Genomic DNA, 25,966 nt, shown 5'->3' on the forward strand with positions numbered 1-25,966 from the left:
ATTGATTGTCCGTCTGGGGTGGTGGTACAGTGGAGCGAAACCTGCCATCGGAGGTGTTTGGGATCCTCGGTTCCTCCCGGTTCCCAGGCGAAGGAGCAGGTCCAAGTACCCCCCAATCTGTCGGCGGTGCCGGTTGAGTACCACGATCTTGCTGACGTTTTTAGCAAGGATCGGGCACTCACTCTTCCCCCGCACCGTCCATATGATTGTGCCATCGATTTGTTGCCAGGCGTGGAGTTCCCGTCCAGCAGGCTTTACAACCTCTCCCGACCTGAGCGCGAATCGATGGAGACCTACATCCGGGACTCCTTAGCTGCCGGGCTGATCCGTAACTCCACCTCTCCGATGGGAGCGGGTTTCTTTTTTGTGGGAAAAAAAGATGGCGGTCTTCGTCCATGCATTGATTATCGGGGGCTGAACGAGAACACGGTTCGCAACTGATACCCGTTGCCTTTGTTGGATTCAGTGTTCACCCCCCTGCATGGAGCCAAAATCTTCACAAAGTTGGATCTTAGGAACGCATACCACCTAGTTCGGATCCGGAAGGGAGACGAATGGAAGACGGCATTTAACACCCCGTTAGGTCATTTTGAGTACCTGGTCATGCCGTTCGGCCTCACTAACGCCCCCGCGACGTTCCAAGCTTTGGTTAATGACGTCTTGCGGGACTTCCTGCACCGATTCGTCTTCGTATATCTGGATGATATACTCATCTTTTCTCCGGACCCTGAGACCCATGTGCGGCATGTACGTCAGGTCCTGCAGCGGTTGTTGGAGAACCAGTTGTTTGTGAAGGGCGAGAAGTGTGAGTTTCACCGCACGTCTTTGTCCTTCCTGGGGTTTATCATCTCCTCCAACTCCGTCGCCCCGGATCCGGCCAAGGTCGCAGCGGTGAGAGACTGGCCCCAACCGACAAGCTGTAGGAAGCTGCAACAGTTCCTCGGCTTCGCAAATTTCTACAGGAGGTTCATTAAGGGGTATAGTCAGGTTGTTAGCCCCCTGACGGCCCTGACCTCACCAAAAGATCCCTTCACCTGGTCGGATCGGTGCGAAGCCGCGTTTAGGGAGTTGAAACGCCGGTTCTCGACTGCACCGGTCTTGGTGCAGCCCGATCCTGGTCGCCAGTTCGTGGTTGAAGTGGACGCCTCTGACTCGAGGATAGGAGCCTTGCTATCCCAGAGCGGAGAAACCGATAAGGTTCTTCACCCGTGTGCCTATTTTTCCCGCAGGTTGACCCCAGCAGAGCGGAACTATGACGTGGGCAATCGAGAGCTCCTTGCGGTGAAAGAGGCCCTTGAGGAGTGCAGACACCTGCTGGAGGGAGCGTCAGTGCCTTTCACGGTTTTCACTGACCACCGGAACCTGGAGTATATCAGGACCGCCAAGCGACTGAACCCCAGGCAAGCCCGCTGGTCACTGTTTTTCGGCCGTTTTGACTTCCGGATCACCTACCGCCCCGGGACCAAAAACCAAAGATCGGATGCCCTGTCCCGGGTGCATGAACAGGAAGTCAAGACCGAGCTGTCGGATCCACCGGAACCCATTCTCCCGGAGTCCACTATCGTGGCTGCTCTGACCTGGGACGTGGAGAAGACCATCCGGGAGGCCCTGGCACGGAGCCCGGATCCCGGAACAGGACCGACGAACAGACTATATGTCCCACCAGAGGCCAGGGCTGCCGTCCTGGACTTCTGTCACGGGTCCAAACTCTCCTGCCACCCAGGGGTGCGTAGGACCGTGGCAGTGGTCCGGCAGCGCTTCTGGTGGGCGTCCCTGGAGACTGATGTCCGGGCTTACATCCAGGCCTGCACCACCTGCGCCAGGGGCAAGGCTGACCACCAGAAGGCACAGGGACTTCTACAGCCACTTCCTGTGCCTCACCGCCCCTGGTCCCACATCGGTCTGGATTTTGTCACGGGCCTCCCGCCGTCCCGGGGGCACACCACCATCCTCACGATAGTGGACCGTTTCTCCAAGGCGGCCCACTTCGTGGCCCTCCCGAAGCTCCCGTCGGCCCAGGAGACGGCGGATCTCCTCGTCCACCATGTTGTCCGGCTGCATGGGATACCAACAGACATCGTTTCGGATCGCGGTCCCCAGTTCTCCTCGCAGGTGTGGAGAAGTTTCTGCCAGGAACTGGGGGCCACTGTAAGCCTCTCGTCTGGGTATCACCCGCAGACTAACGGACAGGTCGAACGGGCCAACCAGGAGTTGGAGCAGGCCCTCAGGTGCACGACCTCCGCACACCCGACGGCTTGGAGTGAACATCTGGCCTGGATCGAGTACGCTCATAACAGCCAGGTGTCCTCTGCCACCGGCCTCTCCCCATTCGAGGTGTGTCTGGGGTACCAGCCCCCTTTGTGGTGGAGGGAGAGGTCGGTGTGCCCTCGGTCCAGGCCCACCTGCGGAGATGCCGTCGGGTGTGGCGCACCGCCCGTTCGGCCTTGTTGAGGGCCCGGACGAGGGCTAAAGCCCATGCAGACCGTCGACGGTCTCCGGCCCCTACTTACCAGCCCGGGCAGGAGGTGTGGCTTTCCACCAAGGACATTCCTCTCCAGGTCAAGTCCCCCAAATTGAAGGACCGCTTCATTGGACCCTTCCCCATCCTCAAGGTCCTCAGTCCTACCACAGTGAGGCTCCAACTCCCGGCCTCACTGCGGATCCATCCGGTCTTTCATGTCTCCAGGGTAAAACCGCATCACACCTCACCCCTCTGTGCATCCGGTCCGGCGCCGCCTCCTGCCCGTATTATCGACGGGGAGCCGGCTTGGACAGTTCGCCGGCTTTTGGACGTCCGTCGAATGGGCCGGGGTTTCCAGTATTTGATGGACTGGGAGGGGTATGGACCCGAAGAACGCTCCTGGCTGAAGAGGAGCTTCATCCTGGACCCGGCCCTCCTGGCCGATTTCTATCGTCGCCACCCGGACAAGCCTGGTCGGGCGCCAGGAGGCGCCCGTTGAGGGGGAGGTCCTGTTGTGTGGGCTGCCAGAAGAGGAGGTACTGCTGGCCCACCACCAGAAGGCGCCCTGCCTGAAGTGCGGGCTTCAGGCACGAGAGGGCGCTGCCGCCTTACAGGAACAAGCCGTGGTGACAGCTGTCACCCATCATCCGTGACAGCTGTCACTAATCAACACATCTGGTATAAAAGCAGGAAGACACCTCCACCAAACTGCCGAGATAACATCTTCATCTGGAGGTAATACTCTCAGCCCCTTTTGTGAGATCGATAAATCTATTATTGTGAGTGTTTGCAGGAGAACCGGTCGTTTTTGAGGAGGCTGTGCAAGACGGCGCTCCTTTTCAGCTGAGACCGCTGCAACGCGCTGAGTGAGAGGTGGAGGTGGCATTCCCACCATTGTTACTGGGTGTTCACACACCCACCCTTTGACTGTCTTTTGCTTTCTGCCAGCAGTACCAGATCCGACACGCCGGGAAGGTGGCCACCTGGGGACTCCGGGACTTGGCGGCTCCAGTATTCCTCAGGTTCAGGTGGCGGTGGAAATCGTGTGGTTCCGGTTCGTTTCCAGACGGGCGTCTCCTATCGTCGAGCCTGCCCACACGACACCTTTTATTAATTGACTGTTGCACATTCTGATTCTGCTGTGTTTGGTTGTGACATTCACACCAGTAAAGTGTTATAATTTGACTCCTTCCATTGTCCGTTCATGTACGCCCCCTGTTGTGGGTCCACAGACAGTCACAGCAGCAGAACTGTTCCCGTCTTCGTGCCACAGACAGTCAGTCACAGTAGCAGAAACGTTCCCGTGTTAGTGCCACAGACAGTTAGTCACAGTAGCAGAAACGTTCCTGTCTTAGTGCCACAGACAGTTAGTCACAGCAGCAGAACGGTTCCCGTGTCAGTGCCACAGACAGTCACAGCAGCAGAACTGTTCCTGTCTTAGTGCCACAGACAGTCAGTCACAGCAGCAGAACGGTTCCCGTCTTAGTGCCACAGACAGTCAGTCACAGCAGCAGAACGGTTCGTGTCTTAGTGCCACAGTCAGTCACAGCAGCATAACAGTTCCTGTGTTAGTGCCACAGTCAGTCACAGCAGCAGAACGGTTCCTGTGTTAGTGCCACAGACAGTCACAGCAGCAGAACGGTTCCCGTCTTAGTGCCACAGACAGTTAGTCACAGTAGCAGAAACGTTCCTGTCTTAGTGCCACAGACAGTCAGTCACAGTAGCAGAACGGTTCCTGTCTTAGTGCCACAGACAGTCACAGCAGCAGAACGGTTCCCGTGTTAGTGCCACAGACAGTCACAGCAGCAGAACGGTTCCCGTGTCAGTGCCACAGACAGTCACAGCAGCAGAACTGTTCCTGTCTTAGTGCCACAGACAGTCAGTCACAGTAGCAGAAACGTTCCCGTGTTAGTGCCACAGACAGTTAGTCACAGTAGCAGAAAGGTTCCTGTCTTAGTGCCACAGACAGTCACAGCAGCAGAACTGTTCCCGTCTTAGTGCCACAGACAGTCACAGCAGCAGAACTGTTCCCGTCTTAGTGCCACAGACAGTTAGTCACAGTAGCAGAAACGTTCCCGTCTTAGTGCCACAGACAGTTAGTCACAGTAGCAGAAACGTTCCTGTCTTAGTGCCACAGACAGTCAGTCACAACAGCAGAACGGTTCCTGTCTTAGTGCCACAGACAGTCACAGCAGCAGAACGGTTCCCGTGTTAGTGCCACAGACAGTTAGTCACAGTAGCAGAAACGTTCCTGTCTTAGTGCCACAGACAGTCAGTCACAGCAGCAGAACGGTTCCTGTCTTAGTGCCACAGACAGTCACAGCAGCAGAACTGTTCCCGTCTTAGTGCCACAGACAGTCACAGCAGCAGAACTGTTCCCGTCTTAGTGCCACAGACAGTTAGTCACAGTAGCAGAAACGTTCCCGTCTTAGTGCCACAGACAGTTAGTCACAGTAGCAGAAACGTTCCTGTCTTAGTGCCACAGACAGTCAGTCACAGCAGCAGAACGGTTCCCGTGTTAGTGCCACAGACAGTCACAGCAGCAGAACGGTTCCCGTGTCAGTGCCACAGACAGTCACAGCAGCAGAACTGTTCCTGTCTTAGTGCCACAGACAGTTAGTCACAGTAGCAGAAACGTTCCTGTCTTAGTGCCACAGACAGTCAGTCACAGTAGCAGAACGGTTCCTGTCTTAGTGCCACAGACAGTCACAGCAGCAGAACGGTTCCCGTGTTAGTGCCACAGACAGTCACAGCAGCAGAACGGTTCCCGTGTCAGTGCCACAGACAGTCACAGCAGCAGAACTGTTCCTGTCTTAGTGCCACAGACAGTCAGTCACAGTAGCAGAAACGTTCCCGTGTTAGTGCCACAGACAGTTAGTCACAGTAACAGAAACGTTCCTGTCTTAGTGCCACAGACAGTCACAGCAGCAGAACTGTTCCCGTCTTAGTGCCACAGACAGTCACAGCAGCAGAACTGTTCCCGTCTTAGTGCCACAGACAGTTAGTCACAGTAGCAGAAACGTTCCCGTCTTAGTGCCACAGACAGTTAGTCACAGTAGCAGAAACGTTCCTGTCTTAGTGCCACAGACAGTCAGTCACAACAGCAGAACGGTTCCTGTCTTAGTGCCACAGACAGTCACAGCAGCAGAACGGTTCCCGTGTTAGTGCCACAGACAGTTAGTCACAGTAGCAGAAACGTTCCTGTCTTAGTGCCACAGACAGTCAGTCACAGCAGCAGAACGGTTCCTGTCTTAGTGCCACAGACAGTCACAGCAGCAGAACTGTTCCCGTCTTAGTGCCACAGACAGTCACAGCAGCAGAACTGTTCCCGTCTTAGTGCCACAGACAGTTAGTCACAGTAGCAGAAACGTTCCCGTCTTAGTGCCACAGACAGTTAGTCACAGTAGCAGAAACGTTCCTGTCTTAGTGCCACAGACAGTCAGTCACAGCAGCAGAACGGTTCCCGTGTTAGTGCCACAGACAGTCACAGCAGCAGAACGGTTCCCGTGTCAGTGCCACAGTTAGTCACAGTAGCAGAAACGTTCCTGTCTTAGTGCCACAGACAGTCACAGCAGCAGAACTGTTCCCGTCTTAGTGCCACAGACAGTCACAGCAGCAGAACTGTTCCCGTCTTAGTGCCACAGACAGTTAGTCACAGTAGCAGAAACGTTCCCGTCTTAGTGCCACAGACAGTTAGTCACAGTAGCAGAAACGTTCCTGTCTTAGTGCCACAGACAGTCAGTCACAACAGCAGAACGGTTCCTGTCTTAGTGCCACAGACAGTCACAGCAGCAGAACGGTTCCCGTGTTAGTGCCACAGACAGTTAGTCACAGTAGCAGAAACGTTCCTGTCTTAGTGCCACAGACAGTCAGTCACAGCCGCAGAACGGTTCCTGTCTTAGTGCCACAGACAGTCACAGCAGCAGAACTGTTCCCGTCTTAGTGCCACAGACAGTCACAGCAGCAGAACTGTTCCCGTCTTAGTGCCACAGACAGTTAGTCACAGTAGCAGAAACGTTCCCGTCTTAGTGCCACAGACAGTTAGTCACAGTAGCAGAAACGTTCCTGTCTTAGTGCCACAGACAGTCAGTCACAACAGCAGAACGGTTCCTGTCTTAGTGCCACAGACAGTCACAGCAGCAGAACGGTTCCCGTGTTAGTGCCACAGACAGTTAGTCACAGTAGCAGAAACGTTCCTGTCTTAGTGCCACAGACAGTCAGTCACAGCAGCAGAACGATTCCTGTCTTAGTGCCACAGACAGTCACAGCAGCAGAACGGTTCCTGTGTCAGTGCCACAGTCAGTCACAGTAGCAGAACGGTTCCTGTGTCAGTGCCACAGTCAGTCACAGCAGCAGAACGGTTCCTGTGTCAGTGCCACAGTCAGTCACAGTAGCAGAACGGTTCCTGTGTCAGTGCCACAGTCAGTCACAGCAGCAGAACGGTTCCTGTGTCAGTGCCACAGTCAGTCACAGTAGCAGAACGGTTCCTGTGTCAGTGCCACAGTCAGTCAGTCACAGCAGCAGAACGGTTCCTGTGTCATACATCATACGGACAAAATGAGGAACCTTGGGGTAATTTTTGATCCCACGCTGTCTTTCGACCTCCACATCAGGGTTTTTACTAGGACTGCTTTTTTTCCATCTGCAAAATATAGCGAGGATCTGCCCCATCCTGTCTATGGCTGATGCTGAGACCCTGATTCATGCTTTTGTTTCTTCTAGACTAGATTATTGTAATGTTCTATTTTCAGGGTTACCACAGTCCAGCATTCGGGGTCTTCAGCTGGTTCAGAACGCTGCCGCCAGACTTCTGACACGTAGCAGAAGGTCTGAACATATCACACCCCTTTTGGCATCTTTGCACTGGCTTCCTGTCTCTGTGAGAGCAGATTTTAAGGTTTTGTTATTGACTTATAAGGTTGTTCATGGACTGGCGCCATCTTATCTGGCTGATCTGGTGGAACTCTACGTGCCAGCCCGGGCTTTGCGGTTGCAGGATGCGGGACTTCTCTGTGTTCCCAGGGTGAATAAGAAGTCAGCAGGTCAAAGAGCCTTTTCTCATCATGCACCCACCCTGTGGAACAGTCTTCCTGCGACCGTGAGGCAGTCTGAGTCTGTGGACATTTTTAAGTCAAGACTGAAAACCCATTTTTATTCTCTTTCTCATGAATAGTTTTTATTTTTTATGTTTTATTCTTTTACTTCTGCTTTTAATTATGTATTTGAAATTTTTTATTCACTTTTAATTAATTATTTTATGTTGCATTGTTTTGTGTAAGGCGCCTTGAGACGGCTTTTGCTATGATTTGGTGCATTATAAGCTCATTAAATTAAGTTTCTGAGAGTTAAGTTTCACTTCCATCATATGTGGAAGTTTCAGAAACAGGGAGAGCTCCCCCTGTTGGTGAGAGCCAGCAACATTAGAAATGTGAGACTAAACCACAAATGACAAATGACACAGATCTGTTCGAGTGTCATATAACACAAGTAATGATTTTTTTTTCATTCATGCAATGCAATGAATATTTTCATTCAGTTCATGTTGTGTTCCATCTTTCAACTCAAGCAAATATTTTTACTCAAATATTAATGAATTGTTGTTTGTGTGTGTAAGAGAAGCATAAGAATCATATCTACCATAACTTTTGTAAAGTTGTCCCAATGTCCTGGTGTGGACTTATGCACCATGTTTTTGTCGTGTGGTAAAGTTGTGTAAGTGGGTTTATGGTTTCAGTCGTGTACAGACACAGTTTATTTTTCTCTGATGACAGATGCTGTAGATATTCACAGGAGGAAGCTCTTCCTGTGGTTCAGCCACCTTCCTCAGGAGGAGAAACAGTTTGGAGGTTACTTCAGCCCAGAGACCATGCATGTGGATCCACTGATCCTGGAAAGAAACCCTGACCAGAGGTTCGGGATCCTAAACTCACCACTCCAAGCTCGTGCTCATGCCAGCTCATCTGTGACTGTGGAACAACTGTTTGAGCCTTCCGAGGGATGCAGCCAGGAAAGAGGATTCAACGTGCTGCTCTACGGTGCCGTGGGGACAGGGAAAAGTACCATCGTCAGGAAGCTGGTGCTGGATTGGTGTGCTGGGACCACGCTAAGCCAGTTCAAGCTGCTGATTCCGTTCTCCTGTGAAGACCTCAGCCAATTACCAAAGTAAGATACACGTGTGTCTGCTGTATTTCCATAAGTCCCACCAACTCCCATCAGGCCGGTGCATCTCCCCAGATACTGTAGGAGACTCTTGTCAATTTCTTCACGTGTACCAGACGGTAGTACGGTGGCTTAGTAGTTAGCACTGTTGCCTCACAGCAAGAAAGTCATGGGATCGATTCCCACCTGTGGCCTTTCTGTGTGGAGTTTGCATGTTCTTCCCATGTTTGCGTGGGTTTTCTCTGGGTGCTTCGGTTTCCTCCCACATCCAAAGATGTGCAGGTTAGATGAATTGGAAACTTTATAACTTTTTGTCCATGTTTCACTTGTGAAAGAGGTCTCGATCTCAATGGTACTGACCTCAAAAAATAAAGGTTAGATTAATTTAAAAAAAATTAATCGAAAAGACGTTTCTGACTGACTCACAGTGGAGAGAGACATACTGTAACACGAACACAACGGTTCCTGTGTTAGTGCCACAGTCAGTCACAGCAACAGAACGGTTCCTGTGTTAGTGCCACAGACAGTCACAGCAGCAGAACGGTTCCTGTCTTAGTGCCATAGACAGTTAGTCACAGCAGCAGAACAGTTCCTGTCTTAGTGCCACAGTCAGTCACAGCAGCAGAACGGTTCCTGTCTTAGTGCCAGCCACAGACAGTCACAGCAGCAGAACTGTTCCCGTCTTAGTGCCACAGACAGTCAGTCACAGCAGCAGAACTGTTCCCGTCTTAGTGCCACAGACAGTTAGTCACAGTAGCAGAAACGTTCCCGTCTTAGTGCCACAGACAGTTAGTCACAGTAGCAGAAACATTCCCGTCTTAGTGCCACAGACAGTCAGTCACAGCAGCAGAACGGTTCCCGTGTTAGTGCCACAGACAATTAGTCACAGTAGCAGAAACGTTCCTGTCTTAGTGTCACAGACAGTCAGTCACAGTAGAAGAAAGGTTCCCGTGTTAGTGACACAGTCAGTCACAGCAGCAGAACGGTTCCTGTCTTAGTGCCACAGACAGTCACAGCAGCAGAACGGTTCCCATGTTAGTGCCACAGACAGTTAGTCACAGTAGCAGAAACGTTCCTGTCTTAGTGTCACAGACAGTCACAGCAACAGAACGGTTCCTGTGTTAGTGCCACAGACAGTCACAGCAGCAGAACGGTTCCTGTCTTAGTGCCATAGACAGTTAGTCACAGCAGCAGAACAGTTCCTGTCTTAGTGCCACAGACAGTCACAGCAGCAGAACTGTTCCCGTCTTAGTGCCACAGACAGTCAGTCACAGCAGCAGAACTGTTCCCGTCTTAGTGCCACAGACAGTTAGTCACAGTAGCAGAAACGTTCCTGTCTTAGTGCCACAGACAGTTAGTCACAGTAGAAGAAAGGTTCCCGTGTTAGTGTCACATTCAGTCACAGCAGCAGAACTGTTCCCGTCTTAGTGCCACAGACAGTTAGTCACAGTAGCAGAAACGTTCCCGTCTTAGTGCCACAGACAGTCAGTCACAGCAGCAGAACGGTTCCCGTGTTAGTGCCACAGACAATTAGTCACAGTAGCAGAAACGTTCCTGTCTTAGTGTCACAGACAGTCAGTCACAGTAGAAGAAAGGTTCCCGTGTTAGTGACACAGTCAGTCACAGCAGCAGAACGGTTCCTGTCTTAGTGCCACAGACAGTCACAGCAGCAGAACGGTTCCCATGTTAGTGCCACAGACAGTTAGTCACAGTAGCAGAAACGTTCCTATCTTAGTGTCACAGACAGTCAGTCACAGTATCAGAAAGGTTCCCGTGTTAGTGTCACATTCAGTCACAGCAGCAGAACGGTTCGTGTCTTAGTGCCACAGTCAGTCACAGCAGCAGAACGGTTCGTGTCTTAGTGCCACAGTCAGTCACAGCAGCAGAACGGTTCCTGTGTCAGTGCCACAGTCAGTCACAGCAGCAGAACGGTTCCTGTGTCAGTGCCACAGTCAGTCACAGCAGCAGAACGGTTCCTGTGTCAGTGCCACTGACAGTCACAGCAGCAGAACGGTTCCTGTGTTAGTGCCACAGTTAGTCACAGCAGCAGAACGGTTCCTGTGTCAGTGCCACTGACAGTCACAGCAGCAGAACGGTTCCTGTGTTAGTGCCACAGTTAGTCACAGCAGCAGAACGGTTCCTGTGTCAGTGCCACAGACAGTCAGTCACAGCAGCAGAACGGTTCCTGTCTTAGTGCCACAGACAGTCACAGCAGCAGAACGGTTCCCGTCTTAGTGCCAGAGACAGTTAGTCACAGTAGCAGAAACGTTCCTGTCTTAGTGTCACAGACAGTCACTCACAGTAGCAGAAAGGTTCCCGTGTTAGTGCCACAGACAGTCACAGCAGCAGAAACGTTCCCGTGTTAGTGCCACAGACAGTCACAGCAGCAGAACGGTTCCCGTGTCAGTGCCACAGACAGTCACAGAAGCAGAACGGTTCCTGTGTCAGTGCCACAGTCAGTCACAGCAGCAGAACGGTTCCTGTGTCAGTGCCACAGTCAGTCACAGCAGCAGAATGGTTCCCGTGTTAGTGCCACAGACATTGACAGCAGCAGAACGGTTCCCGTGTTAGTGCCACAGTCACTCACAGCAGCAGAACGGTTTCTGTGTCAGTGCCACAGTCAGTCACAGCAGCAGAACGGTTCCTGTGTCAGTGCCACAGACAGTCACAGCAGCAGAACGGTTCCTGTGTCAGTGCCACAGACAGTCACAGCAGCAGAACGGTTCCTGTGTCAGTGCCACAGACAGTCACAGCAGCAGAACGGTTCCTGTGTCAGTGCCACAGTCAGTCACAGCAGCAGAACGGTTCCTGTGTCAGTGCCACAGTCAGTCACAGCAGCAGAACGGTTCCTGTGTCAGTGCCACAGTCAGTCACAGCAGCAGAACGGTTCCTGTGTCAGTGCCACAGTCAGTCACATCAGCAGAACGGTTCCTGTGTCAGTGCCACAGACAGTCACAGCAGCAGAACGGTTCCTGTGTCAGTGCCACAGACAGTCACAGCAGCAGAACGGTTCCTGTGTCAGTGCCACAGACAGTCACAGCAGCAGAACGGTTCCTGTGTTAGTGACACAGACAGTCACAGCAGCAGAACGGTTCCTGTGTTAGTGACACAGTTAGTCACAGCAGCAGAAACGTTCCTGTCTTAGTGCCACAGACAGTCAGTCACAGCAGCAGAACGGTTCCTGTCTTAGTGCCACAGACAGTCACAGCAGCAGAACGGTTCCTGTGTTAGTGCCACAGTCAGTCACAGCAGCAGAATGGTTCCTGTGTTAGTGCCACAGTCAGTCACAGCAGCAGAACGGTTCCTGTGTTAGTGCCACAGTCAGTCACAGTAGCAGGACAGTTCCTGTGTTAGTGCCACAGTCAGTCAGTCACAGCAGCAGAACGGTTCCTGTGTCAGTGCCACAGACAGTTAGTCACAGTAGCAGAAACGTTCCTGTCTTAGTGCCATAGACAGTCAGTCACAGCAGCAGAACGGTTCCTGTCTTAGTGCCACAGACAGTCACAGCAGCAGAACTGTTCCCGTGTTAGTGCCACAGACAGTTAGTCACAGTAGCAGAAACGTTCCTGTCTTAGTGCCACAGACAGTCAGTCACAGCAGCAGAACGGTTCCTGTCTTAGTGCCACAGACAGTCACAGCAGCAGAACTGTTCCCGTCTTAGTGCCACAGACAGTTAGTCACAGTAGCAGAAACGTTCCTGTCTTAGTGCCACAGACAGTCAGTCACAGCAGCAGAACGGTTCCTGTCTTAGTTCCACAGACAGTCACAGCAGCAGAACGGTTCCTGTCTTAGTGCCACAGACAGTCAGTCACAGTAGCAGAAATGTTCCTGTCTTAGTGCCACAGACAGTCAGTCACAGTAGCAGAAAGGTTCCTGTGTTAGTGTCACATTCAGTCACAGCAGCAGAACGGTTCCTGTCGTAGTGCCACAGTTAGTCACAGTAGCAGAAAGGTTCCCGTGTTAGTGCCACAGACAGTCACAGCAGCAGAATGGTTCCCGTCTTAGTGCCACAGACAGTCACAGTAGCAGAAACGTTCCTGTCTTAGTGCCACAGACAGTCACAGCAGCAGAACGGTTCCCGTCTTAGTGCCACAGACAGTCACAGCAGCAGAACTGTTCCTGTGTTAGTGCCACAGTCAGTCAGTCACAGTAGCAGAAACGTTCCTGTCTTAGTGCCACAGACAGTCAGTCACAGCAGCAGAATGTTTCCTGTCCTAGTGCCACAGACAGTCACAGCAGCTGAACGGTTCCCGTGTTAGTGCCACAGACAGTCAGTCACAGTAGCAGAAACGTTCCTGTCTTAGTGCCACATTCAGTCACAGTAGCAGAAAGGTTCGTGTCTTAGTGCCACAGTCAGTCACAGCAGCATAACGGTTCCTCTGTTAGTGCCACAGTCAGTCACAGCAGCAGAACGGTTCCTGTGTTAGTGCCACCGACAGTCACAGCAGCAGAACGGTTCCTGTGTCAGTGCCACAGTCAGTCACAGCAGCAGAACGGTTCCTGTGTAAGTGCCACAGTCAGTCACAGCAGCAGAACGGTTCCTGTGTCAATGCCACAGTCAGTCACAGCAGCAGAACGGTTCCTGTGTCAATGCCACAGTCAGTCACAGCAGCAGAACGGTTCCTGTGTTAGTGCCGCAGAACGGTTCCTGTGTTAATGCCACAGTTAGTCACAGCAGCAGAACGGTTCCTGTGTTAGTGCCACAGTTAGTCACAGCAGCAGAACGGTTCCTGTGTTAGTGCCACAGTCAGTCACAGCAGCAGAACGGTTCCTCTGTTAGTGCCACAGACAGTCACAGCAGCAAAACAGTTCCTGTGTTAGTGCCACAGACATTCACACCAGCAGAACGGTTCCTGTGTTAGTGCCACAGTCACTCACAGCAGCAGAACGTTTCTGTGTTAGTGCCACAGACATTCACAGCAGCAGAACGGTTCCTGTGTTAGTGCCACAGTCACTTTTCAGCAGCAGAATGGTTCCTGTGTTAGTGCCACAGTCAGTCACAGCAGCAGAATGGTTCCTGTGTTAGTGCCACAGTCAGTCACAGCAGCAGAACGGTTCCTGTGTTAGTGCCACAGTCAGTCACAGTAGCAGAACAGTTCCTCTGTTAGTGCCACAGTCAGTCAGTCACAGCAGCAGAACGGTTCCTGTGTTAGTGCCACAGTCAGTCACAGCAGCAGAACGGTTCCTGTGTTAGTGCCACAGTCAGTCAGTCACAGTAGCAGAAAGGTTCGTGTCTTAGTGCCACAGTCAGTCACAGCAGCATAACGGTTCCTCTGTTAGTGCCACAGTCAGTCACAGTAGCAGAAACGTTCCTGTTTTAGTGCCACAGACAGTCAGTCACAGTAGCAGAACGGTTCCCGTGTTAGTGCCACAGTCACTCACAGCAGCAGAACGGTTCCTGTGTTAGTCCCACAGACATTCACAGCAGCAGAACGGTTCCCGTGTTAGTGCCACAGTCACTCACAGCAGCAGAACGGTTTCTGTGTTAGTGCCACAGTCAGTCACAGCAGCAGAATGGTTCCTGTGTTAGTGCCACAGTCAGTCACAGCAGCAGAACGGTTCCTGTGTCAGTGCCACAGTCAGTCACAGCAGCAGAACGGTTCCTGTGTCAGTGCCACAGTCAGTCACATTAGCAGAACGATTCCTGTGTCAGTGCCACTGTCAGTCACAGTAGCAGAACGGTTCCTGTGTCAGTCCCACAGACAGTCACAGCAGCAGAACGGTTCCCGTCTTAATGCCACAGACAGTTAGTCACAGTAGCAGAAACGTTCCTGTCTTAGTGCCACAGTCAGTCAGTCACAGCAGCAGAACGGTTCCTGTCTTAGTGCCACAGACAGTCACAGCAGCAGAACGGTTCCCGTCTTAGTGCCACAGACAGTTAGTCACAGTAGCAGAAACGTTCCTGTCTTAGTGCCACAGACAGTCAGTCACAGCAGCAGAACGGTTCCTGTCTTAGTTCCACAGACAGTCACAGCAGCAGAACGGTTCCTGTCTTAGTGCCACAGACAGTCAGTCACAGTAGCGGAAACGTTCCTGTTTTAGTGCCACAGACAGTCACAGTAGCAGAACGGTTCCCGTGTTAGTGCCACAGTCACTCACAGCAGCAGAATGGTTCCCGTCTTAGTGCCACAGTCAGTCACAGCAGCAGAACGGTTCGTGTCTTAGTGCCACAGTCAGTCACAGCAGCAGAACGGTTCGTGTCTTAGTGCCACAGTCAGTCACAGCAGCAGAACGGTTCCTGTCTTAGTGCCACAGTTAGTCACAGTAGCAGAAAGGTTCCCGTGTTAGTGCCACAGACAGTCACAGCAGCAGAATGGTTCCCGTGTTAGTGCCACAGACAGTCACAGCAGCAGAATGGTTCCCGTCTTAGTGCCACAGACAGTCACAGTAGCAGAAACGTTCCTGTCTTAGTGCCACAGACAGTCACAGCAGCAGATCGGTTCCCGTCTTAGTGCCACAGACAGTTAGTCACAGTAGCAGAAACGTTCCTGTCTTAGTGCCACAGACAGTCAGTCACAGTAGCAGAAAGGTTCGTGTCTTAGTGCCACAGTCAGTCACAGCAGCATAACGGTTCCTCTGTTAGTGCCACAGTCAGTCACAGTAGCAGAAACGTTCCTGTTTTAGTGCCACAGACAGTCAGTCACAGTAGCAGAACGGTTCCCGTGTTAGTGCCACAGTCACTCACAGCAGCAGAACGGTTCCCGTGTTAGTGCCACAGACATTCACAGCAGCATAACGGTTCCCGTGTTAGTGCCACAGTCACTCACAGCAGCAGAACGGTTTCTGTGTTAGTGCCACAGTCACTCACAGCAGCAGAACGGTTTCTGTGTTAGTGCCACAGTCACTCACAGCAGCATAACGGTTCCCGTGTTAGTGCCACAGTCACTCACAGCAGCAGAACGGTTTCTGTGTTAGTGCCACAGTCACTCACAGCAGCAGAACGGTTCCTGTGTTAGTGCCACAGTCAATCACAGCAGCAGAACGGTAGCAGAAACGTTCCTGTCTTAGTGCCACAGACAGTTACAGCAGCTGAACGGTTCCTGTCTTAGTGCCACAGACAGTCAGTCACAGTAGCAGAAACGTTCCTGTCTTAGTGCCACAGTTAGTCACAGTAGCAGAAAGGTTCCCGTGTTAGTGCCACAGACAATCACAGCAGCAGAATGGTTCCCGTGTTAGTGCCACAGACAGTCACAGCAGCAGAATGGTTCCCGTCTTAGTGCCACAGAGAGTCACAGTAGCAGAAACGTTCCTGTCTTAGTGCCACAGACATTCAGTCACAGCAGCAGAACGGTTCCTGTCTTAGTGCCACAGACAGTCACAGCAGCAGAACGGTTCCCGTCTTAGTGCCACAGACAGTTAGTCACAGTAGCAGAAACGTTCCTGTCTTAGTGCCACAGACAGTCAGTCACTGCAGCAGAACGGTTCCTGTCTTAGTGCCACAGACAGTCAGTCACAGTAGCAGAAAGGTTCCTGTCTTAGTGCCACAGTCAGTCACAGCAGCATAACGGTTCCTCTGTTTGTGCCACAGTCAGTCACAGTAGCAGAAACGTTCCTGTTTTAGTGCCACAGACAGTCAGTCACAGTAGCAGAACGGTTCCCGTGTTAGTGCCACAGTCACTCACAGCAGCAGAACGGTTCCCGTGTTAGTGCCACAGACATTCACAGCAGCAGAACGGTTCCCGTGTTAGTGCCACAGTCACTCACAGCAGCAGAACGGTTTCTGTGTTAGTGCCACAGTCACTCACAGCAGCAGAACGGTTCCTGTGTTAGTGCCACAGTCAGTCACAGCAGGAGAACGATTCCTGTGTCGGTGCCACAGTTTTTCACAGCAGCAGAACGGTAGCAGAAACGTTCCTGTCTTAGTGCCACAGACAGTCACAGCAGCTGAACGGTTCCTGTCTTAGTGCCACAGACAGTCAGTCACAGCAGCAGAAACGTTCCCGTGTTAGTGCCACAGACAGTCACAGCAGCAGAACAGTTCCCGTGTCAGTGCCACAGACAGTCACAGCAGCAGAACTGTTCCTGTCTTAGTGCCACAGACAGTCAGTCACAGTAGCAGAACTGTTCCCGTGTTAGTGCCACAGTCAGTCACAGCAGCAGAACGGTTCCCGTGTTAGTGCCACAGTCAGTCACAGCAGCAGAACGGTTCCCGTGTTATTGCCGCAGTCAGTCACAGCAGCAGAACGGTTCCTGTGTTAGTGCCAGTCAGTCACAGCAGTAGAACGGTTCCTGTGTTAGTGTCACAGTCAGTCACAGCAGCAGATTCGGTTCCTGTTTTAGTGCCACAGTCAGTCACAGTAGCAGAACGGTTCCTGTTTTAGTGCCACAGTCAGTCACAGTAGCAGAACGGTTCCTGTGTTAGTGCCACAGTCAGTCACAGTAGCAGAACGGTTCCTGTGTCAGTGCCACAGACAGTCAGTCACAGCAGCAGAACGGTTCCCGTGTTAGTGCCACAGTCACTCACAGCAGCAGAACGGTTTCTGTGTTAGTGCCACAGTCAGTCACAGCAGCAGAACGATTCCTGTGTCAGTGCCACAGTCAGTCACAGCAGCAGAACGATTCCTGTGTCAGTGCCACAGTCAGTCACAGCAGCAGAACGATTCCTGTGTCAGTGCCACAGTTTTTCACAGCAGCAGAACGGTAGCAGAAACGTTCCTGTCTTAGTGCCACAGACAGTCACAGCAGCTGAACGGTTCCTGTCTTAGTGCCACAGACAGTCAGTCACAGTAGCAGAAACGTTCCTGTCTTAGTGCCACAGACAGTCAGTCACAGCAGCAGAAACGTTCCCGTGTTAGTGCCACAGACAGTCACAGCAGCAGAACAGTTCCCGTGTCAGTGCCACAGACAGTCACAGCAGCAGAACTGTTCCTGTCTTAGTGCCACAGACAGTCAGTCACAGTAGCAGAACGGTTCCCGTGTTAGTGCCACAGTCAGTCACAGCAGCAGAACGGTTCCGTGTTAGTGCCACAGTCAGTCACAGCAGCAGAACGGTTCCCGTGTTAGTGCCACAGTCAGTCACAGCAGCAGAACGGTTCCCGTGTTAGTGCCGCAGTCAGTCACAGCAGCAGAACGGTTCCTGTGTTAGTGCCAGTCAGTCACAGCAGTAGAACGGTTCCTGTGTTAGTGCCACAGACAGTCACAGCAGCAGATTCGGTTCCTGTTTTAGTGCCACAGTCAGTCACAGTAGCAGAACGGTTCCTGTGTTAGTGCCACAGTCAGTCACAGTAGCAGAACGGTTCCTGTGTTCGTGTCACAGACAGTCACAGCAGCAGAATGGTTCCTGTGTCAGTGCCACAGTCAGTCACAGCAGCAGAACAGTTCCTGTGTCAGTGCCACAGTCAGTCACAGCAGCAGAACGGTTCCTGTGTCAGTGCCACAGTCAGCCACAGCAGCAGAACGGTTCCTGTGTCAGTGCCACAGACAGTCACAGCAGCAGAACGGTTCCCGTCTTAATGCCACAGACAGTTAGTCACAGTAGCAGAAACGTTCCTGTCTTAGTGCCACAGACAGTTAGTCACAGTAGCAGAAACGTTCCTGTCTTAGTGCCACAGACAGTCAGTCACAGCAGCAGAACGGTTCCTGTCTTAGTTCCACAGACAGTCACAGCAGCAGAACGGTTCCTGTCTTAGTGCCTCAGACAGTCAGTCACAGTAGCAGAAACGTTCCCGTGTTAGTGTCACATTCAGTCACAGCAGCAGAACGATTCGTGTCTTAGTGCCACAGTCAGTCACAGCAGCAGAACGGTTCCTGTCTTAGTGCCACAGTCAGTCACAGTAGCAGAAAGGTTCCCGTGTTAGTGCCACAGACAGTCACAGCAGCAGAATGGTTCCCGTCTTAGTGCCACAGACAGTCACAGTAGCAGAAACGTTCCTGTCTTAGTGCCACAGACATTCAGTCACAGCAGCAGAACGGTTCCTGTCTTAGTGCCACAGACAGTCACAGCAACAGAACTGTTCCCGTCTTAGTGCCACAGACAGTTAGTCACAGTAGCAGAAACGTTCCTGTCTTAGTGCCACAGACAGTCAGTCACAGCAGCAGAACGGTTCCTGTCTTAGTGCCACAGACAGTCAGTCACAGTAGCAGAAAGGTTTGTGTCTTAGTGCCACAGTCAGTCACAGCAGCATAACGGTTCCTCTGTTAGTGCCACAGTCAGTCACAGTAGCAGAAACGTTCCTGTTTTAGTGCCACAGACAGTCAGTCACAGTAGCAGAACGGTTCCCGTGTTAGTGCCACAGTCACTCACAGCAGCAGAACGGTTCCCGTGTTAGTGCCACAGACATTCACAGCAGCAGAACGGTTCCCGTGTTAGTGCCACAGTCACTCACAGCAGCAGAACGGTTTCTGTGTTAGTGCCACAGTCAGTCACAGCAGCAGAATGGTTCCTGTGTTAGTGCCACAGTCAGTCACAGCAGCAGAACGGTTCCTGTGTCAGTGCCACAGTCAGTCACAGCAGCAGAACGGTTCCTGTGTCAGTGCCACAGACAGTCACAGCAGCAGAACGGTTCCCGTCTTAATGCCACAGACAGTTAGTCACAGTAGCAGAAACGTTCCTGTCTTAGTGCCACAGTCAGTCAGTCACAGCAGCAGAACGGTTCCTGTCTTAGTGCCACAGACAGTCACAGCAGCAGAACGGTTCCCGTCTTAGTGCCACAGACAGTTAGTCACAGTAGCAGAAACGTTCCTGTCTTAGTGCCACAGTCAGTCAGTCACAGCAGCAGAACGGTTCCTGTGTCAGTGCCACAGACAGTCACAGCAGCAGAACCGTTCCTGTGTTAGTGCCACAGTTAGTCACAGCAGCAGAACGGTTCCTGTGTTAGTGCCACAGTCAGTCACAGCAGCAGAACGGTTCCTCTGTTAGTGCCACAGACAGTCACAGCAGCAAAACAGTTCCTGTGTTAGTGCCACAGTCAGTCACAGCAGCAGAACGGTTCCTCTGTTAGTGCCACAGACAGTCACAGCAGCAAAACAGTTCCTGTGTTAGTGCCACAGACATTCACACCAGCAGAACGGTTCCTGTGTTAGTGCCACAGTCACTCACAGCAGCAGAACGGTTCCTGTGTTAGTGCCACAGTCAGTCAGTCACAGCAGCAGAATGGTTCCTGTGTTAGTGCCACAGTCAGTCACAGCAGCAGAACGGTTCCTGTGTTAGTGCCACAGTCAGTCACAGTAGCAGAACAGTTCCTGTGTTAGTGCCACAGTCAGTCAGTCACAGCAGCAGAACGGTTCCTGTGTTAGTGCCACAGTCAGTCACAGCAGCAGAACGGTTCCTGTGTTAGTGCCACAGTCAGTCACAGCAGCAGAACGGTTCCTGTGTTAGTGCCACAGTCAGTCAGTCACAGCAGCAGAACGGTTCCTGTGTTAGTGCCACAGTCAGTCAGTCACAGCAGCAGAACGGTTCCTGTGTTAGTGCCACAGTCAGTCAGTCACAGCAGCAGAACGGTTCCTGTGTTAGTGCCACAGTCAGTCAGTCACATTAGCAGAACGGTTCCTGTGTTAGTGCCACTGTCAGTCAGTCACAGCAGCAGAACGGTTCCTGTGTTAGTGCCACAGTCAGTCAGTCACAGCAGCAGAACGGTTCCTGTGTTAGTGCCACAGACAGTCACAGCAGCAGAACGGTTCCTGTGTTAGTGCCACAGTTAGTCACAGCAGCAGAACGGTTCCTGTGTTAGTGCCACAGTCAGTCACAGCAGCAGAACTGTTCCTGTGTTAGTGCCACAGACAGTCACAGCAGCAGAACGGTTCCTGTGTTAGTGCCACAGTCAGTCACAGCAGCAGAACGGTTCCTGTGTTAGTGCCACAGTCAGTCAGTCACAGCAGCAGAACGGTTCCTGTGTTAGTGCCACAGTCAGTCAGTCACAGCAGCAGAACGGTTCCTGTGTTAGTGCCACAGTTTGTCAGTCACAGCAGCAGAACGGTTCCCTTGTTAGTGCCACAGACAGTCACAGCAGCAGAACGGTTCCCGTGTTAGTGCCACAGACAGTCACAGCAGCAGAACGGTTCCTGTGTTAGTGCCACAGACAGTCACAGCAGCAGAACGGTTCCCGTGGTAGTGCCACAGACAGTCACAGCAGCAGAACGGTTCTTGTGGTAGTGCCACAGACAGTCACAGCAGCAGAACTGTTCTTGTGTTAGTGCCACAGTCATTCAGTCACAGCAGCAGAACGGTTCCTGTGTTAGTGCCACAGTCAGTCACAGCAGCAGAACGGTTCCTGTGTTAGTGCCACAGACAGTCACAGCAGCAGAACGGTTCTTGTGTTAGTGCCACAGACAGTCACAGCAGCAGAACTGTTCTTGTGTTAGTGCCTCAGTCATTCAGTCACAGCAGCAGAACGGTTCCTGTGTTAGTGACACAGTCAGTCAGTCACAGCAGCAGAACGGTTCCTGTGTTAGTGCCACAGTCAGTCAGTCACAGCAGCAGAATGGTTCCTGTGTTAGTGCCACAGTCAGTCACAGCAGCAGAACGGTTCCTGTGTTAGTGCCACAGTCAGTCACAGTAGCAGAACAGTTCCTGTGTTAGTGCCACAGTCAGTCAGTCACAGCAGCAGAACTGTTCCTGTGTTAGTGCCACAGTCAGTCACAGCAGCAGAACGGTTCCTGTGTTAGTGCCACAGTCAGTCACAGCAGCAGAACGGTTCCTGTGTTAGTGCCACAGTCAGTCAGTCACAGCAGCAGAACGGTTCCTGTGTTAGTGCCACAGTCAGTCAGTCACAGCAGCAGAACGGTTCCTGTGTTAGTGCCACAGTCAATCAGTCACAGCAGCAGAACGGTTCCTGTGTTAGTGCCACAGTCAGTCAGTCACAGCAGCAGAACGGTTCCTGTGTTAGTGCCACAGTCAGTCAGTCACAGCAGCAGAACTGTTCCTGTGTTAGTGCCACAGTTAGTCACAGCAGCAGAACGGTTCCTGTGTTAGTGCCACAGTCAGTCACAGCAGCAGAACTGTTCCTGTGTTAGTGCCACAGACAGTCACAGCAGCAGAACGGTTCCTGTGTTAGTGCCACAGTCAGTCACAGCAGCAAAACGGTTCCTGTGTTAGTGCCACAGTCAGTCAGTCACAGCAGCAGAACGGTTCCTGTGTTAGTGCCACAGTCAGTCAGTCACAGCAGCAGAACGGTTCCTGTGTTAGTGCCACACTTTGTCAGTCACAGCAGCAGAACGGTTCCCTTGTTAGTGCCACAGACAGTCACAGCAGCAGAACGGTTCCCGTGTTAGTGCCACAGACAGTCACAGCAGCAGAACGGTTCCCGTGTTAGTGCCACAGACAGTCACAGCAGCAGAACGGTTCCCGTGGTAGTGCCACAGACAGTCACAGCAGCAGAACGGTTCTTGTGTTAGTGCCACAGACAGTCACAGCAGCAGAACGGTTCTTGTGTTAGTGCCACAGACAGTCACAGCAGCAGAACGGTTCTTGTGTTAGTGCCACAGTCATTCAGTCACAGCAGCAGAACGGTTCCTGTGTTAGTGCCACAGTCAGTCACAGCAGCAGAACTGTTCCTGTGTTAGTGCCACAGACAGTCACAGCAGCAGAACGGTTCTTGTGTTAGTGCCACAGACAGTCACAGCAGCAGAACTGTTCTTGTGTTAGTGCCACAGTCAGTCAGTCACAGCAGCAGAAGGGTTCCTGTGTTAGTGCCACAGTCAGTCAGTCACAGCAGCAGAACGGTTCCTGTGTTAGTGCCACAGTCAGTCAGTCACAGCAGCAGAACGGTTCCTGTGTTAGTGCCACAGTCAGTCAGTCACAGCAGCAGAACGGTTCCTGTGTTAGTGCCACATTCAGTCAGTCACAGCAGCAGAACGGTTCCTGTGTTAGTGCCACAGTCAGTCAGTCACAGCAGCAGAACGGTTCCTGTGTTAGTGCCACATTCAGTCAGTCACAGCAGCAGAACGGTTCCTGTGTTAGTGCCACAGTCAGTCACAGCAGCATAACGGTTCCTGTGTTAGTGCCACAGACAGTCACAGCAGCAGAACGGTTCCTGTGTTAGTGCCACAGTCAGTCACAGCAGCATAACGGTTCCTGTGTTAGTGCCACAGACAGTCACAGCAGCAGAACAGTTCCTGTGTTAGTGCCACAGTCTGTCAGTCACAGCAGCAGAACGTTTCCCTTGTTAGTGTCACAAACAGTCACAGCAGCAGAACGGTTCCCGTGTTAGTGCCACAGACAGTCACAGCAGCAGAACGGTTCCCGTGTTAGTGCCACAGACAGTCACTGCAGCAGAACGGTTCCCGTGGTAGTGCCACAGACAGTCACAGCAGCAGAACGGTTCTTGTGTTAGTGCCACAGTCATTCAGTCACAGCACCAGAACGGTTCCCGTGTTAGTGCCACAGACAGTCACAGCACCAGAACGGTTCCCATGTTAGTGCCACAGACAGTCACAGCAGCTGAACTGTTCCTGTCTTAGTGCCACAGACAGTCAGTCACAGTAGCAGAAACGTTCCCGTCTTAGTGCCACAGACAGTCAGTCACAGCAGCAGAAACGTTCCCGTGTTAGTGCCACAGACAGTCACAGCAGCAGAACAGTTCCTGTGTCAGTGCCACAGACAGTCACAGCAGCAGAACTGTTCCTGTCTTAGTGCCACAGACAGTCAGTCACAGTAGCAGAACGGTTCCCGTGTTAGTGCCACAGTCAGTCACAGCAGCAGAACGGTTCCCGTGTTAGTGCCACAGTCAGTCAAGCAGCAGAACGGTTCCCGTGTTAGTGCCACAGTCAGTCACAGCAGCAGAACGGTTCCTGTGTTAGTGCCACAGTCAGTCACAGCAGCAGATTCGGTTCCTGTGTTAGTGCCACAGTCAGTCACAGTAGCAGAACCGTTCCTGTGTTAGTGTCACAGACAGTCACAGCAGCAGATTCGGTTCCTGTGTTAGTGCCACAGTCAGTCACAGTAGCAGAACGGTTCCTGTGTTAGTGCCACAGTCAGTCACAGTAGCAGAACGGTTCCTGTGTTAGTGTCACAGACAGTCACAGTCAGTGCAGTTCCTCAGTCCAGCCAAAAAAAAAATCACATTAGCGTTTCATGTGAACAGGTCTTCATGCATCCAGATGGCTTACAGCGGAGTGGATTGTGTGTGTGTATTTGTGTGTTACAAGAATTAGCAGCATCAGTTTGCTCAGTCAAATCATCGTGTTGTTGTCCCCTACGTGTGCACATACACGCGGGTTGGTCGACTGTGTACGACCTCATTGCTCCAAAAAAAAAAAAAATGTCAGAAATGAGTCCAGCTTTTCTTCTTTCTTCCTGCTTACAGCCTCGAGACAGCACAGTCGATTTGTTTTTTGTGTGTGTCTTTCAAGAATTAGCAGTGTCAGTTAGCTCAATCAAATTAATGTCTGGGGAGAGTCGTTGTCCCCCACATGCGCGCGCACACACAACCTGGTCGGCGCTTGTGCGTGCGTGTGCTACCAAAAAAAGGCTTTGTACGTCCTCAGTACAGCGAAAAAAAAATCACGGCAGAAATGAGTCCTGTTTTTCTTTCCAACTTCCTGCTAACAGCCTCCAGACAGCACAGTGGATTTGTTTTGTGTGTGCGTGCTCGCGCATACAAGTGTGGGATGTCCATGCATGTGCGTTCGCGAGCATGTGTGGGCGTGTGCAGAAGCATGTGCGTGCGTGCACACGTGTGTGTGCGCGTGTATGTGTGCAGAGTGTATGGAACCAAATTTGCACTCTAAATGCTATGCAACACAAATGGGATGAAATAATCCATGTCATGTGACACACAAAGCACCAATCAAATGACAAGGATCCACTCAGCCGTTTTATATACGAGGTCTGTTAGAAAAGTATCCAACCTTTTTATTTTCTTCAAAAACCATATGGATTTGAATCACGTGTGATTGCATCAGCCAAGCTTGAACCTTCGTGCGCATGCGTGAGTTTTTCACGCCTGTCTGTTGCGTCATTCGCCTGTGAGCAGGCTTTGTGTGAGCACTGGTCCACCCCTCTCGTCGGATTTTTATTGCGAATAAATGTCTGAACGATTTGGAGCTTTGCTGCATCAATTTTTTCCAGAAACAGTGAGAGACCTCCAGGTGGTAACCATTCGTAAAATTCAAATGGCTTTTAGGGACGATTTTATGGGGATTACACAGATGAAGGAGTGCTCCAGACGGTTTAAAGACCGCCCACAGCATCTGAGAGCGCGCCGCGCTCCGAGCGCCGATCGTCAGGCTGAAACAACCAGATTATTTACAACGTGAAGGCTTTGTTGATCCGGGACGTCGTCTGACTTACACAAAAATGGCAGGAGACGTGGACATCAGTACTTTTTCGGCACATTCCACTGTTACAGGAGTTTTTTTTCATGGAAAGAAAAGCGGGCGGATGCGCCACCGTGCCGCTCATGGCGCGGCACAAAAGTACCTCCGTGTTGGTCTCACTGGACGGCTTTCAAATGGCTTTCAGACGGCTGTCGGTGGGTTTTCAGTCGTGTGACTAACCGAGAAATTGTGGATGAGCCTGGACATGCCAGAACATGTCCTGTGAGGCTTCATCACAGCGTTGCTTTGCGCCATGCAGCTCCGCCGCGACGCGCGGAATTCCTCCGCACGTCTGTCTCAGTGTGCCGAAAAAGTGCTGATGTCCACGACTTCCGCAATTCCTGTGCTAGTCAGAGGACATCCCGGATAAAACGCAGCGTCCAGTTTGGAAATGAACGGCACATTCCACTGTTACAGGAGTTTTTGTGATGGAAAGAGGAGCGGAGGAATTCCGCGCGTCGCGGCGGTACTGCATGGCCCAAAGCAACGCCGAATAAACTCCTCATGCCAACTTCTTCTGAAAGTTCTCTGTTCTCTGACGACTTCCTGGGTCAACAGAGCCTGAAATGTGGAAGTTTTCAACTTGAAATGGCGAGACGCTGCCGTCTCGAAGCGCAGATCGCCGTCAGGCACCGTGGGCCGTCCTTACAGCGACACTACCAGACCAAAATCTCTCATCAGCCGTTAAAATTTTCAACGAAAACCAGCTGAATTTATCGACTGGTGTCCACTCAGTTGTGCCTTACAGTTTTGAAAAAATTTTGATCAAACAAAGCAGCAGTCTCTGAGCCATTCCTAAACAATGAAAAAAAAACGATGAGAGGGTGGGCGACTCCTCACTCAAAGACTGCCCACAGGCGAATGACGTAACCGACAGGCGTGAAAAAACTCTCGCATGCCCACGAGGGTTCAAGCATGTCTGATGTAATCACACGTGATTCAAATCCATATGGTTTTTGAAAAAACTAATAAGGTCGGATACTTTTCTAATAAACCTCGTGTATATATATATATATATATATATATATATATATATATATATATATAAATATACATATACATATAAAAAACGGCTGACTTGACTGCACTCTA

General features: G+C 51.7%; 1 protein-coding gene across 1 annotated transcript in view; it reads left to right on the plus strand.

The window, feature by feature from the left end:
* nlrx1 (NLR family member X1) overlaps positions 1-25,966 on the plus strand; it is a 234,195-nt gene that overhangs the window by 67,445 nt on the left and 140,784 nt on the right. The window contains exon 3 of the mRNA XM_034168712.1: positions 8,233-8,623. Within this exon, the coding sequence (XP_034024603.1) occupies positions 8,233-8,623 (391 nt within the window). The remainder of the gene's footprint in view (positions 1-8,232; positions 8,624-25,966) is intronic.

Source organism: Thalassophryne amazonica, chromosome 4 (assembly GCF_902500255.1).
Source record: "Thalassophryne amazonica chromosome 4, fThaAma1.1, whole genome shotgun sequence".
NCBI lineage: Eukaryota > Metazoa > Chordata > Actinopteri > Batrachoidiformes > Batrachoididae > Thalassophryne > Thalassophryne amazonica.